At 44.1% G+C, this 20,381-nt stretch overlaps 2 protein-coding genes across 2 annotated transcripts; one reads left to right on the top strand and one right to left on the bottom strand.

Annotated features, from left to right (window-relative positions):
• Nucleotides 1-6,106: 6,106 nt before the first annotated feature.
• LOC6524493 lies at nt 6,107-8,436 on the top strand. Its single transcript, XM_002100314.2, has 3 exons — nt 6,107-6,632; nt 6,711-7,269; nt 7,328-8,436. The coding sequence occupies exons 1-3, from the start codon at nt 6,238-6,240 to the stop codon at nt 8,312-8,314; spliced, it is 1,941 nt and encodes a 646-aa protein (XP_002100350.1). The 5' UTR covers nt 6,107-6,237; the 3' UTR covers nt 8,315-8,436.
• Nucleotides 8,437-9,565: 1,129 nt separating this feature from the next.
• LOC6524492 (casein kinase I) lies at nt 9,566-10,916 on the bottom strand. Its single transcript, XM_002100313.4, has one exon. It carries the CDS (start codon nt 10,780-10,782, stop codon nt 9,748-9,750), a length of 1,035 nt encoding a protein of 344 aa, XP_002100349.2. The 5' UTR covers nt 10,783-10,916; the 3' UTR covers nt 9,566-9,747.
• Nucleotides 10,917-20,381: the final 9,465 nt, after the last annotated feature.

Here is a 20,381-nt window from a genome sequence, read left to right as displayed (position 1 = left end):
ATTCGCAATGTGCAATGTGCAACTGCATCGGTTGCAATTACATGTGGCGTTAATAAAAACAAATGAGTTTCGGCCAGAGAGATCGGCTGCCATTAAATGTAATTATTTTAATACGATTTACAGTTTGCTTCAATATCCCATGCCCCACCCTCCTCTCCACTGTCCCCACCCACAAAACACTGCAATGCTTTGATTTTCGATATCTGCAATTAAATCTCTTGTTTGGTGGCATTTCTCTACAGAAGGAATGATGAAATGATATGAATAAATGCTGTGTCGAGTTCACTTGCAATTAATGAACCTCATTAAATGTATGTATATACTCAAAGAGTACTAGTACTTAAGGTATTGTTAACAATTGGCAAAAATGTATGTATGGTTGTGGCCAATACTTTCTCGCAGTGCAACGCCGATGCCTCTGTAATTAGTATTGTTGCTATCCTGTCTTAACTGATTTCGTGTTACTGTCATTACCGCTATTGCAGCTCCGTGGCATTTCAGTGCATTTCGGTGCATTTCTGTGGAGTTCGAAGGCACTTACAGCTTAGTTGCAAATACGAGCTTAAATGCATTTATATTTACAGATTGCCACCGATTCTGCTGTCATCAACGTTGTGCTACATGCTTTATAACTACATATGGAGATTATAGATACTTGCATTTTAGGTGCTCATTGCTAGGCTTTGAAAATGTATTCTTATTTATAATGTTACACTATGTGCTTCATTATCTGAAATCAATTTTTATTTCGAGCCATTTTAAGAGAGATTACTACGTGGGAATTATTTATTTTCACTGCATTCATTACTGCAAACGAAAAAGAAAAGTTAAATAATCAGGCTTAAAACATTGTATAAATAGCGTGCATTATTGATCCCTAATTATTTCCTTTTAATAAAAATCCCATATCCTTAAAAGGTGTCCTTAGCCAGCAACAGCGCCACCTGTTGTGCCGAAAATCGTGATTTGCTCACAGTTCGCTAGAGGGCGTTTTGCAAAGCTCTCAATAGTACAAGATGTGACCAAGTACAACATCATTTCGAAATGGTATAGCCAACTTTCTGTAAGCTATTTACACAAAGTCCATAATAAATAAATATCCATAGATATCAGCAAAATTCAACTATCACTTCACTTATAATTTAATAATCCCATTTGGCCGAATATTCACACTTTCTGCATTCTCAATTACACCGCATGACTAAACCCGTTGAGGGCTTCCCAATTTTCGCATAATTTTGGTAATTTTTTGGTAGCTAATCAACTGCTAAAAATCCATGCACGAGCATTTTCGGGGGGGAGGGGGGCATTGTTATTTATTTGAATGCCTTCAATAAATAATTGTGTCCAACGATGAGGCAGCGGCATGCATAATTTTGCGTTGATTGTGTTTTAATTAATGCAACACACAAAAAAGCGAGACGGAACGAAAAGAGAGAGAGAGAGGGGTTAAAGATCGGGCCGTAATAGTTGCAAAAAATGAAAATGAAAATGAAAATCAACTGGCCAGCAAACTAACTAGCGGCTATTGTTTGGCCACGGCGCCAACATTTACATGCACTCGCATTTAACCCCCTCACGCACACACACACTCACACACACACACACACATGTAAACGGCAGCAAACACGTATGGCGGTGCACTGCACTAAGTAATCAATGTAAATAAATATTTTTATTATTTTATTTTATTTTAATATGGCTTCTTTTTAAAGTGGCTAAGATGGACGAGTCTGTAACACACATTCATACATTCCACAGCTACTTTTAGTCCATTAATTAAAAATGATTTGGTATAAATCTACAATGTATAACTATATTTAAGTAACTAATAGTTTTATTCATTTGCTTGGCAAGTTTTCATTCAGCTTGCGCTGTGTTCTCAGTGTACTCGCCTTAGAACAATGGCCTCAAATTAAAAGCTGAAATCAATGGACCCTCATCGACCCCTCGCAAAATCCGTGTGGCTCTTTATCCCCTCACCCCTCACCCCTCACCCCTTTCCCCTCCTTCACCCCCTTTCCCCTCTTACCCCTATCCCTGACCTGGATCCCGTCCCCAATTTATTCAGTTTGTTCATCGCTTGCATTAAACATAATGCACGTAATTATTATCATTTTGCGGCAGCTTCTACATGCAATCACATACACACACACACACACACACACACTCACACACACACACACACACACACACACACACATGCACTTTTGGCTTCCAACCGAACCGAAAATACAGAAATCCTCACTTTTCGGTTGAAACTGCCAATTTATACTCCATTGTGGACTATTTATTAGCGCATAACTTCATAAATGAGCGGTATTGGGACAGGAGTTTTTGTATTGAAGGGGACATGAGTATGAATGTATGATAGTACATACATATGTATGTATTCCATTGATTTTACTACCATTATAATACGCAGAGCAAGCTAAGTCCGATGGCAAAAGCCATCGAGAGTTTGAGGTTTGCAGATCGGATCATTAGCACTTGAAAGCCGTTGAGTGTGGGGTGTGGGCGATGTGTAGTGATTATTTTCGTAGATTTCTAATTTGTTGCACAATTAGCGGCATTGAATTTTACACTGAATGCGAAGCCATTAATCAATGCTTCGATACTCGGACTGGGATGGCCATTGGTTTGGCAAAGTTTTGGCTGATTGATTGAGGTTTTGGTTAATTGAATTACCCGCACTGTGTTTACACTTTCCAAAGTTGAACTGAGTTAGCCGCATTTCTCAATTGCTGCACAATTTATTTGCAATTGAAGGATTTATTGTCAATTATTAGCAATATTTTTCTAATTGTGCACTTCATTTACATTTTTCTTGGGCTTTGCATTCCCAGTATGTTTAAGTTATTCACCTGGCGAAAATGCAAAAGCCCATGGGTTCGGATAATCCAGAGTCAGTGGATCTTGGTGGGGAGAGTAGCCGCCTCAATTGCCGCTGTCCCCTGGAGAAAATAAAGAAAGTCCCTAATCGCATTTGACTTTACCAATGTTCCCAGCTGGCATGCGAGCTGCTTGGCTCGCCCCAGTTTTCCATTGGATTCTCCATGGGCTTTTCCTGTTTGTACTTGGGTTTCATCCTACTGACAAATATGTGTGTGTGTGTGTGTGTGTGTGTAGCCGGCAGAATGCCAACAATATGCAGGTGCATATTGTGAAGGCAGATTGCGGCTTGTCGTTCCGAGTGCCTAACAAGTGCCAGCAAATGTACCGTGAAGAAACCATTTAGGATTAGTTTAATATGATACACAGGGATCTTGGACGATGGAGGTGGTGGTGGTGGTGGTGGTGGTGGAGCCTAGATAACGCTCCTGGAATAAGCAAACAGTACTTAAAACTGCCGGCGACCAGGACTACTTAAGATGGTGCGGGTGCTCCGGATACTGAGGCAAAGAGAAAAAAATAGGAAAAAGCCACAAGCAAACGGACAGACTCTGGCAAAATATTGGTGAGATAAAGCCAAGGCTCAGCCCGAGTTGCACAAAGGAAAAAAATGACAAATTTGCAAATGTTAAGACGAAAAGAAAACATCAACATAAGTTATAGGCTTAGTGCGTAATCGTTTTCCGCAAAAGGACCAAGGACTCTCTCCACGACTCGGCAGGCAAAAGCCGAAAAACTGGAGGCAAAGACATTGGTGGTTTGGGGCATGTGGCAACATGGATATGTCTTGCCACCAGCGATGTTTTTCCTTTTCTTGTTTTTTGGAGAAGGGGCACTTTAAAAGTGGAGCACGGCAAGGATACTGATATCGCTGGCCTGTAAATGATGCGTGCTGCATGACTAGTTAAATGCATATTAATACAATATCGCAGCAGAAATTAATGCATTTTTACTTCCACATCCACTTGTGTTTAAAGTGCCAAGTATATTGTTACTCAAAGTTGTTATATGGTAAATCACGAATTGGCAATCGAAAATGGCAGCTCCTTTTAGCTGCTTGAGATCAGCGACTTATCCGCAGTCCGCCTCCATTAGACATTAGACATTAGCCATGCGGATTTCCCCGACTGTTCAAATTAAAAATTCATAAAAGCGGAAATGCGAAATTATGATGATAAAATAAACACAGAAAAGAAGCCGCAGACGAGGCGACGGCCAACGACAGGCTGAAAGAATCACAAAACTGCACTGAGGGAAATTAGCTTTATATGTATGTAATGTTGAAAATCGAAAAAATAATTTTGTATAAAAATAATTTTTTTAATCGGCGTTTTCGCCATAACTTGGCCATAAATGGACGCACAGCTAAAATAAAGACTGTTTTGTGCTGCTAATAAACATAGCTAACTATGTCTATCACAACTTATTAGATTTTCGAAAAAAAAAATTGAAATTTTTTGCATTTTCGATAAGGGGTACCATCATCAAAATTTGCGAAAAATGGCAACAAATTAGCATTTCTATGTATGTACATGGATCGATAGGGAATTTTATTACGAATTCAACGAGGTATGGCATTCCACTTTTGGACAAATATTTTCCTTGCTATCGAAAAAAAACGGAATATTTTTTATCAAAAAATCAAAAACATGTAGTGCTTAATATTCATTTAAGACGCATTCAGCTAAAGGATCCAAAGGTGATTCCTTCTTCAAGGAGACTTTTCTAAATAAATATTAAATATTTAATGGTTATATCAAAACATAACGACCAGCTTTGTTCAACATACTTAAATTAATTTATTAATTGAAATGAATATTTATTTTGCGATCATTTATATTTTACTACATTTTGGCTGTAAAAAAATATTTTTTTTCCTATAGCTAATAATAATAATTTGATGATTGACAATCGCTTAGTTCGTGCAGACTAATGATTAAAATGTATATGACACAGGACTTGGTCCCAATTTCTGGCAGTGTCCTTCCAGAAGGAAGGTGGAGGAGGAGGAGGTGGAAGAGGAGGTGGGTGGCGCTCTGAACGTGACATTGGCCGGCTACTGTGAGAAAAAGCCAGCCGCAGATTCGGACCCTGCTCCGGAGACTTGAGCGCTGATGATGTGGATAAAATAAACATGGGACATTGGTTTGACCGAGAAGCATTTACGAGGGGCGGAGGGAGGGTGGGTGGATGTGGGCGGAAGTGGGTGGTGGCTGGTCGAGAACGAAAGCGTGTTTAAACATTAAAAGGACCATTAGATACGCCTTAAAGTATGCTTCAAGTAGATTATCTTCCATCAGTTTTGTTTGCTTACTTGGAATTGTTTCGCTTCATTTTTCTCGTTTGCAAACACACACACACACACACAGACACCCAAAGCTTGGTTTACTTAGTCCGTGAGTGTGCGTGGGTATGTGTGTGTGTGGGTGCGTTTTCCTTTTGGCCAAGGAAAAGCATCTTTCGGAGTAGAAAGCCAAAGACGAAGACGACGAAGAAAAGCCCGAGACGAAGACGACGTTATTATAAATTGTGCGCGTGTCCTTGTAAAATAACATCTAGTGAACCCAAAGGGCCGACTCCCGACTCCCGATCCCCGACCCCGAACCACATTCTGGTCAAGTCGTGGCCTCGGCAATGCTTCTTAAATTACCAAGAAGTGCGCTCTGTATTGCCACTGCCCCAGCCTTTCGCTTTTGGCCACGGCGCACGGCTCACGGCTCATGGCTCATGACTGATGGCCAAGATGGTAGAAGGGGGTGGTTGGGGGTGTTTGGGAGTGGTTGGAGGTGGTGCCGAGCGGGTGGTGCCAAGTGGGTGGCCTTGACTCAATTTAAAGCCCGTCCAATTGGTCGTGAATTTCTGCTTCTGTCCCTGGCGCCTCAGATGCTCGCAGTTTGCTGGAGAGAACGCTATCTGGAAAGGACATCATGGTCTTGGGCTTCTTGAATCGTATTATATCTAATAAAATGCTGGGAATTTAAACAGAAAATTGCCTAATTATATATAAGTAATAAACATGCAAGAGCCAAGTAAAAACATCAGAAGATAAAGGACTAATTTCCTGAGCTTTAGTTATATGATGTTTTGATATTTCTGATTTATTTGTAAACCCCGAATGTTGATTATTGGTTTTTTTATTGTGCTAATACCACATACCTCCACATAAAGAACAACATTTTTCTCACTCTAGCAAGGACATGGTCAATCAATATGGGAGTCTTTGCAATTAATTAATCATATCAGCCAAGTGCTATCGCCAATTAATTTAGCACCGCGTCGTCCTGGACATCAGCGACCAAAGTGACCAAAGTCCTGTCGTTGTTTTGCACCAACGGTTATTCAAACATGCGCCTCGCTATCCTGTGGCTGTGGCTATCCTGTGGCTGCCTTCTGCTGGGGTTTCCGGCTAGGATGTGGTCCTGGGTGCGGGCACAGGACACTGGTCGACGGCTGCTCCTCTCGCAGATGGGCAATCCGCAGCTGGAGCTCGACACCAGACGCCTGGCGAATGCCTCAAGTTATCTGACCAGGAACTACATTGCTGACCGGATCAACACGCTGGTCGTTCGCCAGAGCTGTGTGGAGTGTTCCGAGGAGTTGACCCATCGACAGCGACAGCTGGTCGACCAGATCCTGGCCAGCCTGGCGCCGGAACTCAGTGTGCTGCTGCACAAGGGCACTGCGGAGGAGATCACCTGGGAGTACACACTGCTGGTGGCCAACAACCACACCACTTTCAGGTGAGACACAACGAACTTCGGGCCTTTAATATATATATTATATTTCTGAGTAATCCAAATATTATATTGCATTTCCAGGGGTCAGGGCTTAAGCTTTCCCGACGAGCTGCTGGAGCGCGAGTTCTTCTGCATCGTGGTGGTGTCGGAGATCCAGAGTCGCCGGTTTGTTAAGCAGACCGTTGAATCGATTGTGCGCTATAATCTGCAGATGCAGTTCGTCAATGTGGTGGTGCTGGCGCAACTGGAGGACGGCACGGTGGCCACCTACAGCTACAAGCTCTTCAAGGGCAAGTGCAGACCGGGCATTACGGTGCGGCAAATCAATCACTTCGACAGGATCACCGGCGAGCCGCAACGGCATATGAAGGACTTGTATCCGGTGCGGAATGGCCACTTGGGCGATTGTCCGATCAACGTGAGCGCCACCCACCTGCCGCCGCACTTGATCTACAAGCGGTACAGGGATCAGCCAGCTCCACGCGGCAATGAGTCCATTCCGGCTGAGGATCTGTCCGGCATCGACTGGGATCTGCTGCAGCTGCTGGCCAAGGTGCTGCGGTTTCGCATCCAGCTGTATATGCCCCAGGAACCCAGCCAGATCTTCGGCGAGGGCAACGTTACCGGCTGCTTCAAGCAGGTAATTTGTATACAGAGTATATATCAGTTTCTGTCAGTGTATATGAAGTCACTTGCAGCTGGCAGATGGCGTGGTGTCCATAGCCATTGGTGGATTGAGTGGCTCGGATAAGAGGCGATCGCTGTTCTCCAAGTCCACCGTGTACCACCAGAGCCACTTTGTGATGGTGGTGCGCAGGGATCGGTATTTGGGCCGCTTTGGACCGCTGATCCTGCCGTTTCGCGGCAAAGTGTGGGGCGTCATCATCGCCATCCTGCTGCTGGCCGTGCTCAGCACCTGTGCGCTGAGATCCCGCTTGGGCTTGAGGCATCCCATGGAGAATCTCTTTGTGGTGATTGTGGGCAATCCGATACCGGAGCCACGGCTGCCGGCCAGGGGATTCCTGCGCTACTTGGTCGCCAGCTGGATGCTGCTCACCCTGGTGCTGCGTTGTGCCTATCAGGCGCGACTCTTCGATGTACTCCGCCTCTCGCGCCATCGTCCGCTGCCGGAGGATCTGAGTGGCTTGATCCGGGATAACTACACCATGGTGGCGAATGGTTATCATGACTTCTATCCGTTGGAACTCACCAACCGTCAGCCTTTGGATTTTGCGGCCCGATTCGAGCGGGTTCAGCGCGCGGCTCCGGGCGAGAGGTTGACCACCATCTCGCTGATCAGCAACCTGGCATTTTGGAACCACCAGCACCGGAACATCAGCTGTCTGACCTTTGTGCGCCAGCCCATCTACATGTACCACCTGGTCATCTACTTTCCCCGTCGATACTTCCTGCGGCCAGCCGTCGATCGCAAGATCAAACAGCTGCTGAGCGCCGGTGTGATGGCCCACATCGAGAGGCGGTATATGCAGTACGAGGGCAAACAGCAATTGGCTTCTAATGATCCCATACTGCTGCCCAAGATCACCAGGAGAATAATGAACGGGGCGTACCGCATCCACGCACTGGTGCTTCTCGTGGCCACTGGGATATTTATCCTCGAGTTTCTGGCGCGGCGCGGAAATGGCCGCCTAAGACGCTGGATGGAGTGGATGCATCAGCCTTAGGAAACTAATTTATTTTTTGCTATATTTCTTAAATATAATCACTGGTTTGCAGTGAGTTTGAAAGCATTGTTATAGCTGACTAACCAAATGGTAGTAATTTAAAGCTAGTTCTTGTTAATGGTCAATGCCGCACTTGCTAATTTGTTAGTCTTCGGAGGAAACGATGTTCCTGCTGGTCAATATCCTGGGTGTCCTTTTTGTGTCCTTCGGTGTCCCTTGGTGTCTTTCGGTGATGTTGGGAGCCTAAGTGGTTGGCGCGTAAGCCAGACATGCTGCACTTAGATGGATTTTTGTGCGTTGGCCGGCTGGGCTTAAAAATTGATTTAAGACTTGTAATGCAGCCGCTGGATGGTTTCCTCTTTTTTTTTTGGGGGGGGGGGGAGTTGGGTTTCCAAACCCCGCCTGTAGATGGCTGCACCACTCTTGGCCACTCGGCACCACTCTTAGCCATGTGTGAGCAGCAGCAACTGGCCAACTGGCCGAGCGGCACGGAGCGGCACTTGAGTTAAGCTGTGCAAACGTTTGCATAATCACGTTCCAATTTAAATTGCTCTATTTGCCGGGATGCCACCCACCCACCCACTCACTCACTCACCCACTCATCTCCCACCATCGACCATCCTCCATGGTCCATCTTTGGCCAGTGGGCGTGGCCCATCGTTGTCGCCTCTTTCGAATTGGAAAATCCGAACCACTTTTATTAGCCGTGGGTGGTATGTATGTATGTATGTACATATGAATGTATGTATGTATATATGTATGAACCATCTGTTTGCGGAGTCGAAGCAAAAATGGGATTCCGTTTTTACTTGCTGGCTATCCATCTGTGTGTCGTCCACTCCTCAAATCACTGTGTCCACTGTTTCCACTGTTGCCACTGTTTCCTGTGTCGGTGCGTAAACAAAGGGCAACAGTTGATAGTTTGTGTGGGCAAAAAAGAAGCCCATCGATTCGATTTACATGGGAATGCATATGGAGGGCAGGGAAGCAAGGAATTGCAATGTTTTGGGGATTAGGACGAGGCGAAGACATTCGTTGCTCCAGTTGCAGATGGCACTAAAAATACAAATATTCATTTTTGCACCAATTAAACGTTGCTTATGAAAGCAAATATTCAAATATTTAAGGTATAAAGGTATAAAGGCGCAGCTTAAATGCATATCTGGTAATCAAAGCAAGTGCAGCTTTGGCTTTGCTTAAACGTTGGACTTGGGCAAATTGGTTGCTTAAATTTCATACAAGTGCTCGCAATTTATATTTCACTGCTTTAGTTTACTTTTCGTTATACTTCTGCAATTCATTATTCACACATGCAATTTATAAATGTGCTATTTAAGCGAGCATATTCCTGTAATACTCGTTTCAGGCTTAGAACCTATCAATTTAGTGCAGCTATCGATTTATACATTTTAAACAATTTGAAGCTAGATTTCTCATGGCCAGAAGTTGCACTTCTCATCCTTGATGACCGGCTGGCCGCTGATGCCGTCGTCTTCCTTCTGTTTGGGCGGAAATACACGCATTCCGATGCCAGGATTCTTCTGCGTATTGTGGAACTTCATCATCAGCATGTCCCAGTCGTAGATGAGACCCGGCCGCAGATTGAGTCCATTCCGCAGCATCCTGAACATGCGGCAGATGAAATCGTAGTCGGGCTTATCGTAGAAGCCCATGCCGCGGCAGTAGTTCAGGTACATGGTGAACTCGCAGGGAAATCCCTCGCAAAGGACCTCAATGCTCACCGAGATCTTCTTCTCGTGTATGCGCTCGTACTTCTGCTGCTTGGTGGACGCCTTCAGGTCCTGCCACGGCAGCGAGCCCCGATTGAAGTACATGAGCACATAGCCAACGGCCACCATGTCATCCCTGCGGGCGGATTCGACGCCCGCATGGGCGCCAATGGAGGCGTAACGGGCGGTGCCCGTGAGGGAGCGCTCCTCGCGATATGGTATATGCACACCGGTGGTTATGTCCAGGTACTTCTTGGACAGCCCGAAATCGATGAGGTACACCTGCTTGGACATGGTGCCCAGGCCCATCAGGAAGTTGTCCGGCTTGATGTCGCGATGCAGGAATCCCCGATTATGGACGTACTCCACCCGGCGCAGCATCTGTTCGGCCAGCAGCAGTACGGTCTTGATGGTGAAGGCGCGCTCGCAGAACTGAAAGAGTCGCTCCAGCGATGGACCCAGCAGATCCATCACCATCGCCTGGTAGTGCTGCTCCTTGTGGAAATACCGAATCCTTGGCAATCCAGGTGCGGCCCTTAACGCGCGATAGATTCGCCTCTCGTAGTTCAGCTGCGGATGGCGCACCTTGCTGCTCTCCACCTTGATGGCCACCCGCTCGCCGCTGTGGATGTAGATGCCCAGGTAGATATCGCCAAAGGATCCGCAGCCGATCTTGCGCACCACCTTGTAGTTGCCGATGCGCACTTCGCGGCTCTGGGAGGAGCGCAATCGTTCCATGGTGCTAGGGTTTGGTGCTACCCGGGCTTGCTTTTGCGTCCAATTCAATCAAAATATAGCTCCTAAAGGTAAGTAAGGTATAAGTGTGTCAAAGAATACTGTGACTGATCTAGTAGTTTAAATTTAATGACAAATAATGACTTTAATTAAGAAGGTGACTATTTTTCAGAGAGAGAGAAAACTTGAATTAAACCCATATTGAATCAAAGCAAAGCTGTCTGCCTGCCATTTAATAATAGTTTCTTAAAGCGCGAATAGTTTGTCAGCCCTACGCGATATTAAGTATCCGCACCGTTGATCGCTTCTATGCTCTGCGCTTTAACAGCGATTCAACCAAATGCCTGGCTATCCCTTCCAATCCTTTAATGTGCCATCCTGTTAGTAGCGTATGTGAGTGTGTGTGTGTGTGTGTGTGTGTGCGTGTGTGTACTTGTGCGTATCGATTATCCTGGCAGACGGCGGCATCCGTAGACGGAGACACAAATGCACAAGTGAGGAGCTCAGGAACTCGGTGTGGAGGGCGGCCAGTGGTGGCGACGAGGACGGATCAACTAGCCAGTAATAATGTCTTTCGCTGACATTTGACATTTTGGCTATATATCACTCACATTGTGACAACTGGCAACTTGGCATTCAAATATAGCAGGAGCGCCAGTAGCCAGTATCCAGTAGCCCCCGTAGCCGGGCTCTCAGATGTTTAAGAACAATAAATTTGTGGCCGTGCGTGTGCCATCTCCAACTTCCACTCCCCAATACAACCTTCCCGACATGTCCGCCATATCGCCCCGTAATACACCCACAGTATACGAGTGTGTACATATATCCTGCTCGCAAATTTCAGTTCGGGAGCAGCCCTACGGCCTTACAGCCTGCAAACCCAATGACAAGACGGAAGCGACATATTTGAACTGGAATGAAGCGGGATTGAGGTTGCAGCCGGGTCCATTATCATCATCAGTGCAGTGAGAAAAATTAGATGCAAATTCCTGGCCGGAACATACAAGTCTCTGGGGTGTAATTAATCAAAACTAGGCAAAAAATAGTCAAACAGCTTTGGGAAAATGTGTTTAGTAAAGCTAATTGCCAGTGCTAACTACCCATATCATTATAAGGTAGATATTAAGAAAATTCATTTTTGGTAAAATTTTCGCATTTTTTGCAAGGGGTTTTTGCATCATCAAAATTTGCAAAAAATGTGAAAAAAAAAGGATTTTTTCTGAAAACACAGTTTGATTGGAAATTTAATTACGAACTCAACGAGGTATGACATTCCATATTCGGACCTATATTTCGAATGTTCTGATCAAAATATTGATATTTATAGTCGCAAAAACAAGAAAAATGATTTTCGGCCAATATTTAAAAATCATCACCAAAAATTAAGAAAAATGTGAAGAAAACATTTAATTTGCTGCCATTTTCCACTCAGGAAACAACACGAAGTAGACATTTCTTTTTTTAATAATATATTATTTGCTATCATTTGCTAAAATTTGTAATATTGGCTTCCCATTTTTAACTATATGAATATATAATTCTTCTTTTTAGTAGTAGCCAAAAGTGAGAAAGTTAAGCGTCCCTCTCGATTTCTCCCCAGGTACTCACCCTTTCCTCAAGCTCTTTCCACGTCGGAGCTGAGAGCTGGTGGTATCTCCTGGTAAATAGCTAGCTCAGGCACTTCCTCCAGTAGGTCGAGATCACATTGTTGATATCCTCTGCTGCCACAAAAAATCACTGCACCACTCACTCACATTTAGTATTTTTTTTTTGAAAAACATCGAAAAAGTGGTTTGCTTATGTAGGACTTTTGAGAAGCGCAGAGGAGGGCACTAATATTTTGGTATTATTTAGTATTAAGTATTTAGTATTATTTAGTATTTAGTATTTATTATTATTTAGTATTTATTATTATTTAATATTTAGTATTATTTAGTATTTAGTATTATTCATTATTTCCTTTAACATAAAATTCATATTTTTATCATTTTCTTTTTTTATTTTATTATTCTATTTTATTATTATGATTATTAGTTCAGCGAAGATATCAGAAATTACTTTGTACGAGGTATAACATTCCATATTTGGACGATTTTTTCCTTTTGTTCTTCTCAGAAAACTTAATATTTTTGAAGGTAAAATTAGGAAAACGAGTTTTTGCAAAAATTTGATATCTATTATAGTCTTTGTGTGTATTACTTTCAGTGTAGCGGCGTTAAGCAGAGGATGAGCTGGCAGCCGGGCATTTACATCATAACATGGCCGCCTGATGGATAGACAGATAGTCAGGCATTAGCATTAGTGGCCACCACCATCGGTATTTCGATGATGATGGTGATCATAATGAGGATTGGCTGCCATGATGAAGACGATTTGGATGATTACGATGATGGGCAGATGATGATGATGATGATGTTGATGGCGGTAGAAGCTTCTGTTCCTATCGCCTGGATGTGTACTCGGCTTCGGATTCAGATTCAGATTCAGATTCAGATACAGATTCAGTAAGCGATGCGCTGCAATCCGACTCCGATTCAGATGCAAACTCAAAGCTAGATACTCCGTCTGGGCGTGCGGATTTTGGGTGGGCGTGGCCGGCCATGATGTTGAAACATGCGGGTAAATTATCTTTTCATTTCCATCAACGTCGTCGTAGTCTCGTGGCTTTACTGTGCCTGTGTAACTGTTGTTGTCGTGGAAATTGCCACTTCCACTTCCAACCTACATTTCCACACACCTCCCTCCCTCATTTTTCCGGCCTCCTGCAACTTGTAGTTACAATGGCAACACATTCGGAAAATCAGGGGATTGAAATCGCCACTGAATTGTTTGGCTTTCTCTGTTTTCTTTTCCGCCCAAAGTTTTGCGACTCATTAAAATGGAGCCATTAAATTGGAGCCATTTAGGAGACGTCTAGATCTCGAAACTGAATAATTGTATTGACATAATGAGAAAGGTGGCAAAACTGTTTAAATTTCCCAACCAAATAAATAGTGATGCTGCGCACTTGTTACTTCTGGTATCTTTAATATCTTCTTTAGGTTATATAAAATAAGTACGTAGATGCAGTTGACCCCTGTGCAGTTGTCGTGGCTGCAGTTCAATATCCGTTGAAGCGATTGCTTCTCCGGGTGCAAATGAGTATTAATGAATATGAAAGTTATCCTCTTGCCGATCGAACGAATGAACGAACGAGCGAATGAACTAACTTGCCAACGTGCCGAGAACAAACGTGACAAAAGTTTATGTATAGCCAGCCGGCAAATGCAAGTGAAAGAGATGAAGAGAGAGAGAGAGAGAGAGATGGCAGTGGCGAGAAAGAGAGCCCATTAGCAGGGCCGATAGAGATGGGAAGAGATGGCGCTGAAGTTGTTGGATGAACAACAAACAGCAAAATATAAATGACTTTAATAGCTCATCAATGATTCAGGCGGAAATCCGGGCTGTCCAAGTGCAGTCGGTTTATTGGATACCGGAAAGGCATTATTTTCCCCTCTCTCTCTCTCTCTCTCTCTGTTGGCTCTATCTCTATCTTGCTTCACAACCCGTCCCGCTCTATTTGTGTTTTCGTTTGATTGTGCTGACTGGAGTAGTCTGTCTGTCTGACTTTCTGGTCTGGGGTTTTTGGATCGAAATTGCGGTGGTGAGGGGCCTTCTGTCTGCTTAGCTGCAATGATTTTCACGCTGCCTCCGAAAAGTATGCAACAAAATTTGCATATTGTTTTGCTCCTGCATTTTGCCCCTGCAATTTGTCCCGCTCCCTGCTTTCAACCCCCTTCCCACCCCCTCCAACAGCTCATCATCTGCTGTTGCACTTGGAGAAAAGGTTGGGCCAAACTCACTAGTCTAAAATCACTTACTACGATGTCTAAAAGTTAGGAACACTCTATTTTATATGACGAATTTCAACAATTTCCCCCTGTTTTAAAAACACACCCAGCATGTTGGCTCCGGTTTCGCTCAGTGCTCTTTTGGCATATGCCGCCCATTTGCATTCGTGTCCAAGTCAACTCTCACTTCAATTGCCCCCACACCTTTTACACCTGTTTTGGAGGTGTGTGTGTGTATGCAGTGTGTGTGTGTGTGTGCATTTGCATCATTATTATCATCATTATAGATGGCACATGGCCAGTTTCCCCCATTGGCCATGTGACAGTAGCCGCTTGGCTTTTGTGTCTCATTTATTATGCAAATCCGAGCCAGGGGTCGAAAACGAGGCGTGTGGCAGGCGTGGGGTTAAGTCCGGATGAAGGGTGTGTAGATGTGTGTGTGTGTGTGTGTGGAAATGAGGACAGGATCCTTTATTCCTTGGCTGATTGTCCGATGGACTGGTCAAAGAGTTCAAGTTTTGCAACAATTATGCCGCAATAATCATCGATGTGTTGCACAGTCTTGTATGCGCTGTGCCATTTGCCCAGAAACAATAATGCTTATCGCATATTAATGAAACGACAGCAAATATAACAAATCAACGCAATTGGAAAATTTATTCAGCTCCCTTTCCTTTATGGCAAAATGTTATTTAAAGTTTCGACAACACACAAATCGAATCTGACACAAAGGCCTTTCTATAAATCGAAGCACTAAATACACTTTATGTATTCTTTTCAACATGTTTTCCACAAATAAATAGGCTTAAGTGCAGGAAAGCCAGGGTCAAAAAGCATTCAAATTAGTAATGTTTACACACTAACAATACGAGTATATCTAGCATTTTAGAGATGCAAGCAAATAAATTGAAAGGGAAGTGTATGCGTTGCCAGTGAAACTTATGGCAAACGAAACTATGGCTGAGATTGGGTGGGTGGACAATAATAAAAAGTAAATATAATTTCCATTTTTATTCCCGCTTCAATGTTAATCAATTACGTGCTTTAATTGAAATCGCCAAAGTCAATAGCGAGCATCAAGTAAAACCAGAAACAAAAACAAAAACAAAAACAAAAACAGAAACCATTTTGGCACATATACTCGTATTCGTGTACTCGTTCACGTATTTATATAGGCGAAGCACACATATTATTGTGCGTTATTTGTCTATGAATTTTTAAGCGGCCAAAAGATCCCGGTCGGCCACTCATTTTCATTTTCATTTTCACTCCGGAAAATCGACTGTCCGCCGATTGCTGTTTGCGTACGAATTGCTTTTCAATTAACTCTAAGCCGTAAAAACATAATTGAAATGCGGCTGCCCCTTCTCCATTCTGCATTCTCAATTCTCCATTTGCGCGCCATAAACTATTAAGATTGCTCGAGGGCCTCGACTTTGAGGTACTCAGTAGTAGAGCAATAACTGTATAAAATGGGATATATATTTCGATGTGAGCTTAGCTGAATATTATCCCTACTAAGCCATTTAATAATTGAATTTAATCAAAGATTTCAACAGACTCAAAAAATAGTAATTGTAGATGAAATATAGCTATAGTACTAAATAATCTATAGTTGTATACAACCTTCTAAATTGTAATTGTAAAGTTAATATAGCTATAGTACTATAAAATCTATAGTTTTATACAACCTTCTTTAAGGCTAGAGTGTCTTGATAACTGAGCCATGAGAAATGAGGTCAGAGGTGTACGAACCATAGAGTACTGGAGCCCTTGGAGCCTGGAGAGCTCTGGTTGGTGTCCTGGCGCCTATCGTCCTGCTGTCCCTAATATCCCACTCCCATATCATAGCATCGTAGTGCCTGCACTGAACCAAACCAGAACTAAACCAGACCTAAACCAGAACTGAACTGAACTGAACTGAAACGAACTCAAACTGAACCGAACTCGACGTTACTCGACTCGAATGGGCCTCCTGTCGTCTGCGGCTGTAAATGAAGTTGTGTTTTAATTAAAATTCCAGACTTTATTTCTGTAATTATATTAACTCGCTGTTCGAATTCGTTTGCTGGGCCTTCGCTTTCTCTCGATCGATCTAAGGGGGTGAACATGCAGGTTGGTTGAGTTTGGGGGGGGGAAAGTAAGGAAAAGATAAAACCATTAACGGCAAAGTGGAGAAATGTGGAAAACGTGGCAAAGGCATGCGGTCTTCTCGGCCCAGAGTGTTTGCTCCTGGCCACTGGGCACTGGTTACTGAGTCGTGGGTCGTGGGTCCCGAGTCCTGTGTCCTGTGTCCTGTGTACTGCGTCCTGTGGCCTGGCTCCTCAGCGCCAAGCGGTGAGTCCTGAATATCCTGCTGTGTCGTCATTGGCATCGGCATCGGCATTGGCATCTTCGGCGGGGTCAGCTCACCCCTTGGCGCGTCCTGTCGAGTCCTTCGTCCTTCGTCCCTCGCACTTCCTCCTCCGACTATCGTCCTGCTGCCCTGCCAGCTGCCCGACTGCAAATGGTGTTAAAATTAATTTAATTGAATGTGAAATGAAATTTGTTTTGACACACACCGGCACTAGCACTTCGAGTCCAACGAAAACCCCCCATCCACCCATCCACCCATCCACCCACTCCCATTTAAACCCACAAGAGCAACATCAATGCCAACTCGAACTCAAACCCCTGCTGCTGCTACACTGTTAGAAGAAATCGTGCAATATTTGCATATTTATATTTGCAAACCCAAATGAAAATAATGCAAGGTTGCAAACATATATATTCATTTAACTTAGGAATGACTATTTGAGGCAACTTCATGTTTAATTCATTAAATGCTAGAGGAACCACTTCTTTCGCCCAGTGCAGCAGCCCAAGTTGCTCATGGATTGCTGTGGCCTCTGGATTCCTTTTGGCCTCTGCTCCCATTGTTTTCCTATCGCTGCATCGTCGCATTGTCGCACATTACAAATGCCCGCCATTGCAAACTGAGGAATTGCGTCCCGCCGTCGGAATATCGGAATGCAAAGGCCTCGCATGAGTGTGAGTGTTTTCCCCAAAGCGGAAAGGGGGTTAAGTTAAGGGGGGAGGGGGTAAGAAAGGATATGGCCATACAAACGCTCGAAAATCAAGTTAATGAACTCCATTTAGGGGGCTCATCCGCAAGATACTGCAGATACTACGACTTATATGGCACTTAATCTCATAGGATTCCTTTTTAAGTACTGTACTATAAGTTTATTCTATATCTTACGTTCTGGGGATACATTCATTGTTCGTACTACTTACCAAACCTTGTGTAAAGGAACTCATTGGGTATCCCCTGTGATTCCTACGAGTTGAGCATATAGATAGTATCCCTTGGCACCTAAAATTCCTGCCACATATGAGACCGTGTGTGTTTGGTATTGTCGTGTTGTTGGTTGCCTAATCAAAAACAGAAGCTACGAAAGCCGCAAATTTTGGCCAGCGGATGCTGTCAACTGCATGTGTATGTGTGTTCCAGTGAGTGTGCGTATGCGTGTGTGTGAGTGCGTGTAGGTGTGTGTGTGTGGGTGTGCACGTCCATTTTGTGGCGGCACACGTTGCGTATGCACAACGCATTTCTATCGGCAGCAGCGTTGAAACAACTAAAAGCAACAATTTTTGTTAAAATTTGCTAAATTTGCATTTTTTGACGTTTTTGCGGTGAGGAGCGTTGTAGCAGCAGCAGCTAGCGCCTGAATGAAATGCCTACGCCTCATGGCCTCCGTCCGTCTGTCCGTCTGTCCGTCCGTTCGTCCATCTGTTTGTGTTGCAAATATAATTTTTAATTTAAATGCAAATTTTGGAAATCATTTTCGAAGCATTATGTGCCCATATTGATACGCAAATTGCTGTCAGCACACACGCACACTGGCGCAAAACACGGCATAGAGACACACATACACATGCATATGCGAGGATGCGAGTACGCACACGCACACACATGCAGATTTAATAACGCATACGCGTCAGTCAACCGCCGGCAAAAGCCGCAGAGCCAACAGTTTTGGGAGTTACGGGTGGCAGGCACTATGTATTCCTCCTTTGGGCACTGTGACCACCACCGAGGAGCTGACAGCGTCAGACTCCGTTCCGTTTTCCCCCAGCCACTTTTCACTTTTCCCATGTTCACTTTTCCCGGGTTCAGTTTTCCCGTTTTCAGTTTTCCGAGTTTTGAAGAATCCGCTTCGCTAGGTGGATATTTTAGCCAGATTGCCCAAATGCAAGTTGTCGACGCCTGTTTTCAATGTTTATTGGCGGTGGCATCGGAAGCAGCTGAAATGCGATTAAGCTGTTGTCCGCTGGAGAATCCTTTGCCTAGGAAACTAGAAATAGCATCAAATAAATACAATCAAAATCCACATATTTGGAATTTTTGTGTAATTTATTTACATTTTATTAGTGTTCTTGTCCCAACTTCTATCGAAATGCCAGACAAATGCTGACACCAGCTGCGTACGGGGTATCTGTTAGTCGGGTAACTATCGCGACCCTTGTTTTTTGTTTTTTGTTTTTTGCTCGACCGTTGCTCTAATGATTATAATTCCATCGGACTGAACGCCACTGAACACTGACGCATTTAAGACCATTTCACAAGTCGTCAAATCCGATTATGAACTCATTTCACTATACTAGTACACTCCCTGCTCTCTGTCCGCCAAGTGACTTTGATGTTTAATTTGCAATTTCATTTTAATGTGCCTACCGCGCACCACGCCTCCCTACCTCCCTACCTCCCTTCCTTCCGCACTTCCCTCCGCCCTTCCGCCATTAAACCCTCCCCCTGTCCACGTGGCAGTTTCCGTTTTCCGTGTCCACCTGGGCGTATGAGCAATTCATAAAGGGAGCCGGGCTCCTTTTCCCCTTTCGGCGATAATTTTATTATTGCCGCCAATGTTGCCGTTGTATTTGCCATTTTGCTATTAGTTGGTTGCCAGCAGCTGGCCATTAACGTCCATTTAGCCAGGCGCCACGCATTTCTAAGTCGCTAACATTTTCTAATTGCCGCAGATGGCCAAACAGCGGGGGTCAACAAAATAGCACCACACTGGCAAAGTTGTAAACATAAATTACTAAAAATATTCACACTAGTTAAACAAGAATTTTGTAACACGAAATGCGCATTGGTTGCATAAATTATTAAATTTATTAATTGATATTTTATAAGACCTATTAGTTTAAGCTCGATAGTTGCTGGCGAGTGGATGGGGTGTGACTTGAACGTTGATTACAACTGACAGCGACAACAGCAACATTACGGGAAAAGCGGGTGAAAAGCCGGAGAAAGCGAGAGAAAGGTGGGCGAAAAGTGGACTGTGCGAGGAACTAGAGCGTTTTGCATGCGATGGATGCGATGGATGCGATGGCTTTGTTGCCTCCGCCAGTTGCCATTGATTTCACCCACTTTGCCCGCCAGCAATTAGTGCAACTCCAGCAGCAACATCAGCACACCGCCCGCCATGTAAACCTTCAACCTCAATAAGTGCGACGGAGGGGGGCATTGGGGAACCGGGGGGAACTCTACCAGAGAGAACCCCACCTTATCCCATTAGCACCCGACAAACTCTTTTTGCATTCATTTATGAATATTTTAAAATTCATTGCTGATGTTGCTGCCTCTGCAAGTTGCAGAGTTGCTGCTGCTTCTGCTGCTGCCGTTGTTGTTATTATTGAAATCTAGTCGGAAATTAAGTTGTCCCGCTCGACCGTGTGGCAATAATGGAGTGTGTGCAACAACTCCCCGCAACTGCAACCCATGCC

Source organism: Drosophila yakuba, chromosome X, assembly GCF_016746365.2.
Source record: "Drosophila yakuba strain Tai18E2 chromosome X, Prin_Dyak_Tai18E2_2.1, whole genome shotgun sequence".
NCBI classification, from domain to species: Eukaryota; Metazoa; Arthropoda; class Insecta; order Diptera; family Drosophilidae; genus Drosophila; species Drosophila yakuba.
Note: the sequence above shows the minus strand (reverse complement) of the source record. Positions and strands in the feature narration are given on the sequence as shown.

Coding starts and splice junctions, on each gene's coding strand:
- LOC6524493 (XM_002100314.2), top strand. CDS start 6,238: ATGCGCCTCGCTATCCTGTGGCTGTGGCTATCCTGTGGCTGCCTTCTG. Junction 6,633..6,710: donor AACAACCACACCACTTTCAG/GTGAGACACAAC, acceptor TTGCATTTCCAG/GGGTCAGGGCTTAAGCTTTC. Junction 7,270..7,327: donor TTACCGGCTGCTTCAAGCAG/GTAATTTGTATA, acceptor AGTCACTTGCAG/CTGGCAGATGGCGTGGTGTC.
- LOC6524492 (XM_002100313.4), bottom strand. CDS start 10,782: ATGGAACGATTGCGCTCCTCCCAGAGCCGCGAAGTGCGCATCGGCAAC.